The sequence below is a fragment of the Jatropha curcas genome, chromosome 5, assembly GCF_041381405.1.
Source record: "Jatropha curcas cultivar XTBG-Jc1 chromosome 5, XTBG_Jcur_1.0, whole genome shotgun sequence".
Classification (NCBI taxonomy): domain Eukaryota; kingdom Viridiplantae; phylum Streptophyta; class Magnoliopsida; order Malpighiales; family Euphorbiaceae; genus Jatropha; species Jatropha curcas.
Window position 1 is genome coordinate 28,122,767 of NC_143155.1, and position 7,664 is coordinate 28,130,430.

The 7,664-nt window shown below is 37.3% G+C and overlaps 1 protein-coding gene across 4 annotated transcripts; it reads right to left on the bottom strand.

Moving 5' to 3' along the window:
- Nucleotides 1-2,059: 2,059 nt before the first annotated feature.
- On the bottom strand, nucleotides 2,060-7,173 carry LOC105642834 (cellular apoptosis susceptibility protein, putative / importin-alpha re-exporter). 4 transcript variants are annotated; one of them, XR_001047309.4, is made up of 3 exons: nucleotides 4,041-7,173; nucleotides 2,676-2,806; nucleotides 2,060-2,565 (listed from the first exon to the last, which is right to left on the bottom strand). XR_001047309.4 is itself a non-coding variant. In XM_020682685.3 (2 exons), exon 1 carries the CDS (start codon nucleotides 6,948-6,950, stop codon nucleotides 4,041-4,043), a length of 2,910 nt encoding a protein of 969 aa, XP_020538344.1. In that variant the 5' UTR covers nucleotides 6,951-7,173; the 3' UTR covers nucleotides 2,060-2,490. The 4 variants fall into 4 exon arrangements, 2 of the variants coding, with proteins under 2 accessions (XP_020538344.1, XP_012083195.1); XR_002285400.3 differs by having other exon boundaries at nucleotides 2,060-2,490; nucleotides 2,625-2,806; XM_020682685.3 differs by lacking the exon at nucleotides 2,676-2,806 and having other exon boundaries at nucleotides 2,060-2,490.
- Nucleotides 7,174-7,664: the final 491 nt, after the last annotated feature.

The following is a 7,664-nucleotide window of genomic DNA, read 5'->3' on the forward strand; positions in this document are numbered from 1 at the left end:
GGGCATTAGCATTAATTATATTTTTCTGGGTTCCTCGGGAATGATAAACAAGTTCGCGTTCAGGTTGGATTTCATGTTACAACATGTGAAAACAATCATGGGCTATAGGGATTTTTTGAATTTTTTATTCTTTTCTTTTCACGTCTACCAAATAGATATATATATATATATATATTAAAAAAAAAAAAACTCAAACCACTAGTTCATTTTTCGTGTCAAAGTATCATATTTTCATTGAAAATAAGTTATGTATAATAAGCAATGATAAGAAATTAAATCATATCATTAAACTTTAGGCGAGCATCACAATTCACAACCACCATATTTAAAAATAAAAAATAAAAAAATTTTAAAGCCTCAACAAGTGGGGTTTCAATTAGTTCCTTTTTACATGTAAGTAATGGTACAATTTGGACCTAGTTTGACACATTCTAAGCAGCTAGATCCATTTATTAGGATGAGAATCTAGAGATCCATTGGTCTTCAACTTTCTATGTTTTTTTTTTTTTTTTTTTTTTTTGGGTTACAAAAAAGAGAGGGTAAACCTCTCAAGAACACAATCTAGAATAGGCTACTCCACGGACATCGCGAAGTAACCAGTCCTCCAAATCTGGAGGAACATCGTCAAGAACATGAATGACTAAAGGAGTACTTTCAGTTAAAAGTAGCCAACCAATGGGCATAGAATTTGGCTTTACGATATACATGATTTTTTTTTTATTTATTTCGTAAATGGAACGCAGCCTTAACATGAAAATATTGGCATTAAAATATTTTCTCATTATTTACACAGAATAAATTTTAGCATATAAATTGCATTTTTTGTTTACATAATGCAGGGTTAACAATGTTTTATAAATTTATTAAATAAATGTAAACGATGAAGAATTTTATTTTCAAAATTTTAAAAATAAGTATCCGAGAGTGGGGAAGCATGAATCACGAATTATAGTGCTCCTACTTGGTTATTTCAGGGTATGATGAAATGGGCAAAGGCATAAGAAAGGGGGAAGATTGGCTAAAAGAGGCAAAATTAAGTAGACGGAAATTAGAAAGGAAAACAGAACTTGTGATTGGCCATAAAAGGAGTTATTGGAGAATCAATTTTAGTGGTAAGGGTGGGTAATCAGATTGGGGCAGGGGACCAAAGATTTGGCTCTGCCCTGGCCATAGGATGGTGGGGTCACCCCAGACAATGCAATCAATGATTACCTTAGTACAAATATATATTTAGCACTGGGAAAGGATTATTGTTGGTATAAAGTGCCCTACTGTGTAGGATTATTATTAATTCCATAATAAAATATATTATTAATATGTTTTAGTGGAAGTCAGTTAGGCAGTTTAGCAAAATCCGCATCATTGGCTGGAAATTTATTATAATTTATTTATTAGTTCCTATATTATTTTTGCTTCGAACACCCTACAAAAGAGAGAGAAAAAAAGGGCAGATTGGAAGATTTTCCTGGCCGCCTCTGTAATTTCTAATATTGGATGAAATAATCAAGAAAATGTCAACAAAAAATAAATATAATCATACAGAAGAAAAAAAAAAATATAAGGGTTATTATAATGTAATAAACAGTTTCAGAGTTTCGTTGGAAATTTTGAGTAAAGGGCCCATCTATATAAACTCCAAATGGATGCGGTTATTTTCACAGGTTAGTATTGTATTCCTAGTGTGCGTCTAAAAAAAAACAAAATAAAAGTTCACTTAGAAGGAGATTATCTAGACTAGGGAAAATAATTGAATCCTTACTTACGCACGCAAGCCATATTGGTGAGGTTAGCATGGAGACATTATCTATTACATTACACAAGTGCTTTGTTGTAAAAATGAATGATTAGCACATATGACCTCCAAATTATTACTCAGCTTTGTAATTTAGACAAAAAACTGGCAGAGAGCCTTGACAAAAAATGTCACTCTAATTTTTCAAATCTCATTTTTGCTTTACCATCGTCGTAAAAGAAAAAAGTAGTTGAATAAAAAATCCTATGCTAAATAAAGCCATGAAGCAAAGGGCTGAGTGGACCGGCCGGTTATGAAGCCAATGAATGCATGACAACCCATTAATGAGATACTCATTTAATTAATAAATAACAGCCAAGACTTTCAACAGGAAATAAATCAATACTCATCTACACAGTAATTGAACCTATTCCCTCAACTCAAGGAACTCGTTTTCCTTGTTTTACATCAACTAAATGACCCAACAATGCATGCATGCTATGTATGGAGAACAATGACATTACAACTCAAGTGACCAGAATAAACAGTAATAACAATTCTTGACAAACCCAAGTAACTGGCTTGTTAAAGCAGATTCCAAAAAAACTCCCCCTTGTGGAACCACAATCCGCTCTTTAAGCAAATTTGAACCTCAGCAGAACTGCAGACCCCATGTCATTGCTTAATGAGACCTTCAGGGATTTAGCAAAACAGTTGATTAATTGCCGAATTCCGTTGACCATAATGAAAGATGTTATCTGCTTGCAAAACCATGTTGAAAACACTTCATTGAAACTGACCACAAAATAGACCTCAATACCGCATGCATGAATCTGAAAAGAAGCACATAGCTCAATGGTAAGATATATCTTGCAGTTTTGAGCAGAATTACCTGGAAGGGGTACATAATGAAATGCAAAATACACAACCAGGCAGGTACAACCTTTTCATGCAAACATGGTTATACGTCGAACAGTTTACACGTCCTTTAAAGACACAGAATAGAGGTCATTAAGTCCACATTTTCCAGGGATTATGCACAAATCAATCAGCCTTTTCCCTTTTCACGTACACCTCCATGCAAAACAATAACAACAACAACAACCAAGCCTTAGTCTCAAACTAGTTAGGGTCAACTATATGAATCATTATTTCAAATATTCACTTTGATCAGCTAAAACAATGCGAAGCAAAATTTAGGTCAGGCAAAATATATTGAAATAGTACTTCTTGTAAAAAATTTTGAAAAGGAATTTTAAAATCATTTGATATATTAACCAATAGAACAAAGCATGAAATAGACAACAACTAATTAGGGTCTGCTACACGTATCTTTCACTTCCATTCTATTCTGTTTGTAGCTATATTCTCATTAACATCAAAAGACCGTATCCAAGTTGTTCTAGGTCAACTTCTTCTCTTTTTTTAGCACCCTCAACTACTAAAACATCAAGCATTAAGTCCTCAAGTTTAAAACATCTACAAAATGGAACACAACTACTGGCTGAGTCATTTCAAAAAATTAAAAGAAATATCTGAAATAAAAGTAAATCAAGCATCTTGTAGTTCTATGTAGGTGTTTCAAGTGACTGAGATCCAGCTTTACTAAATATTTAAATCTGAAAGGTATAGTTGACTATCTGTATTTAATACAAATGTTAACAATTATAAACAACAAAACTACAAAAGTGAAGAAATAATAGCAAACTACATGATATCACAATTAATAACCAGAGACATAAAACATCCATAAGCGTTGCTTGGTAAGAGCATAGCAAAAGTGTATACCAGAAAAAAAGCATGCAGATTCCCAGTAGGCCCCCAGCCCATGCTCTCTATGATTCATGATCACGAAAGAAACTAAATATATTGTTTTAACATCTGTGAATAAAACGCATAACAAAAACACAAAGCAGTTGGGAATATAAAGTCCTATGATCCCCCTACAATGATATATAAAACGCATACACATAATTATATGCTATAACCATACAACTCTAGCTTAATGCCCAGATATTACATATCAACATTGATATTAATCACAGTAAACCATGTCATCAGTCAACAAAAGCAATTCATTAATGAAATGCACACTGATTGATGTAATCCAAAAGACTCATTAAATTGAAAATTTCATGGTAAACTTGGGAACAGTTAAGATAGGTATAGCACTAGCATTCTTCTTAGTGAAATTGGATGTTTGTGTTATAGAATAAACTTCATGTACTGTGGCAGAATTAAAAAAACCAAAAAGAAAAAACAACATAATAAACAGAGATAACAGGTGCAATTTAAGATAGTTACGTACTCAAACAATTGGGCAATTGTAAGTGCTGCAAAGCTGCATTAGTGCTGTTTGATTTGCTGGCTCAAGATTTTCACTGATGATGTGTGGATACCTCCCAGGAGACATAACAGAAAGTTGGGCCATTGAAGCAACTAAGAATTGTTTTGGATCCTTTATGTCCTTAAGAGGATCCTCTTCCTTTTTCCCAGCATTGTAAAGACTGACAAAGGTGGCAGTATAACCCATATTTTCACTAATATCTGGCATTTCTGGTTCCTCTTCAACTCTATCCTCCTCTGGCCGTGAGAGAAGGGTAACAACGCTGTCCAGCATCTTTCCCCAGTATCTAACAGCGGCAGCATCCAAAAGGGTAGGAGATTCACATATCAATCTAGTTGAGGCAACTGCAGCTAATTTAACTTCAATAGGCCCAGTGATTAGCTTAATATTGGGAATCCAGAACTGCTCCAGAATCACAATAAATATATTGGGTTGAACTGCATTCATCGTTTCTACGAGTTTCGCAGGACCATGTTTGACCAAAAAGAGTGACATAAAAATCAAGAGGGACTTGACAAACTTCACAGTCCGTTTGTTTTGCAGGCGTGTAAATAGGGCATTCCAGATATGAACCATGAAGGGAGCTATAACACCATAGTCCAGATTCTCAATCACAGTGTTAAGCACGTAGAAGCCTTGTTCATCAGTACTTGGGGATGACACAAGCCTGTTGAATATGCCTAGCACTTGGCCAAGTCGCCCCTCTTGATTGAGCTCATGGGGTGCTTTTTGAAGAAAAGCTTGAAGTAGACGCACAAGGGCCGGCACATTTGAATTTCTCTTCCATGAATCAGGGGAGAGGAGAAGTTCAAAAATTTGCATGTAATTAGGAGAGATTGGAGGCCTACTCAACTCAACGAGCTGAGCCAAGAGCTGGAATGCATAAGGCAAGAACTCAGAGACATCATTTGCCAAGATAACCTGGAGGCTGGGAAAAAGGCTCGTTTCAAAAGCTGGTATGAGAGAGATGTCCCTCTCACATGCACGCCTAACAAGAACAGCCACTGACTCAAAGAGATAGTGGTTGAAAATTGGATTCTTTGGATTTTTGCACACTTCATTGAGAATTGAAGTCAATCCAGAAATACAAGGAGCTGCAATCTCAGAGGATATTTCTGCCACACCTAGAACACGCATAATACACTTCATTACATATTGATTCTCCTCAGACTCTGGAAACTTCAAGGCATTGAAGAGGTTATTCATCAGCACCTGAAGGAATGGAGTAACATCTGCTGAAGTATACCGTGGTCGGCCTCCCTCATCCTTGACTAGCAAGAGTTTCTCTATACAACTAGCAGCATAAGAATGAACCACATTCGACTCAGCACCAAGGAAACGAACTAAATCTGGGAACAACTGAACTGCAAGAGGCTTTGGTATCAGACTCCTAAATACTGTAAAGAACTTGAGAGCACCAGCCTTAAGCATTGGAAACGCATTTATATCCTGACTCTGCAACTCGGGCAATATCACCTGTGCAAAAAAGTTCTGAACATCCACGAGATCAGTTGAAACAGAAGTACCCCCAGCCTTCTTAGTTGCAAGGGAAACAACCAAATAAATAGCACAATCCTTGTCCTTCCAATTTGCTGCAGGGTTTGCGGCATATGAATTCAACAAATTCTGTATCTGAACCGCAACCAATTCAGTTACCAGCATCCTATAGTTTGTTGCAATTCCTTTAAGCAATTCACACGCAATCCTCCTTCTAGTATCAAGATCACTCCCCTCCATATCCCTCCTAATGAACTCAATATAATTCATCTCAAAGAGCTCCTCATCCTCATCCCTCAACCGCACATTAGGAATCACAATACCCTGACAAATCTGCGGAATGACCCCATCACTACCAAACAGAGTGTGTTGCACACTAGTACTCACTGTAGTCAAAAACTTAATTGCTGTAACAGCTAATCTGTCACGGCTAGAAGACTGAGATACATTCGCTAACAAAGTCCAAATAGCAAGGGCAAAACCTTCCACGTATTCCTTAAACTCCTCCTCATTCTTCTCCATGTAAAGACTAATATTCTCACATACTGCAGACCTAAGATCATCAACAACAGCTAGCCCATCTGCAGTGCTCTCAACTGCAGGATAGCTAGTGGTTAAATATTTTTTGAACTCAATCATCCACTTGTCCATATTGTCCTCGAAGAACTCGGGCAATTCTTGAAAATTCAGTGAATAAAATATCCTACAACACAATCTCTGGGACTCAAACAACGGCTTTAGAGCTAGAGGGGAGCCACCACCTGAACTAACCGTTGAGTCAATTAAAGTAGCTGTCCTAAGGAAAATGTCTAGCAATGGTTTGGCAAAATTATCGAGACAATACTTCAAATCAAGTAAGAGATCATTCGTTTTGTACTGATAACGGAATTTTTTGAAAATAGAGTTAGCCGTACCAAGGATACCGTTCACGGAGGCATAATCATTATTCCCAGAGGCGGCACTGAGATTAGCTAAGAGCTCCGGAAGCAAAGCCGGCCATGACTTGGGGAAATCGTGTTTGCCAATGAGAGAGAGCGATTCGCCGAGCTGTGACTGAATGCGAGGAGAGGAGGAGAGCATGAGACTAACGATTAGGGTTTTGATCTGATTCTTCTCGTCTTCCAGGATAGGACAGAGGGAAGAGTCTGGTGATGGGGCCCAGCGAGTGCGGAGATGGTTCTTAAAGTTGACGGCAGCCGCGTGGCGGATATGCTCATCAACTGATGGTTCTGCGACTAAACGGAGAACGGTGAGCGCGTAGTTTGGGCGATCGGCGGCCTCCATGAGTTTGGCCTCAGCGGCGCGCCGCGGCTCCGGTGCGGGAGAGAGTGTGTGAAGGAAACATTGGGATAGAAATTCTGGATTCAATTCCATGATTGGAGAGAATTTGCCTGGCTTTAGGGTTTTTGAATGCGGCTATAGAGTTTCTGAGAAAGGAAATTGATAATAATGGAATGAAATTATTTTAAAGCATATGCAAATAACGGAGAGAGTAGCGAAAATGCGAAATAGAGAGTCTAGTAGAAAATGATAGTGAGTTAACGAGAGGGAAAACGCTCCACAGAAAGAATTTCAAAGCTTCATTAGGGCTGTGAGTGATGCTGTGTTTTGCAATTTGAGAGGCGGAAGACGCGTGGCTCTGATTGGTTGGTCACCGAGCTGAAAGGTTGTTTGGGCCTGAAACAATGGCCCAAAATGGCATAGTAAATGGGCCATGACTGGTTAGAACTGTAGATCCCTTTTTCGCTTGCCGCGGCCTTTATCTTAGCTGTAGATCCCAAAATAGCAAAATCTATGCAGGTACTCATATCTCAGCCCAAGTATCCTATCGTCATACTAGACTTTTTGTATGGGATTGGATTCCCGAATGCTTGTTATCCTTTTATTCTTGATGTTAATGATGTATCCTTAAAAAAATAAAAAATAAAAAATAAAAAAACGTCCTTCGCCATTATACCAGCTTAAACAATTGTAAACTGTATAACAAAAGAAGTAGTATAGCCAAAAAGATAATTTTAGCAAGAGTATAATGCAATCATCCTCAATATACAAAAAATATATAAAAATTTAAATTTTCTAACTTTTTTC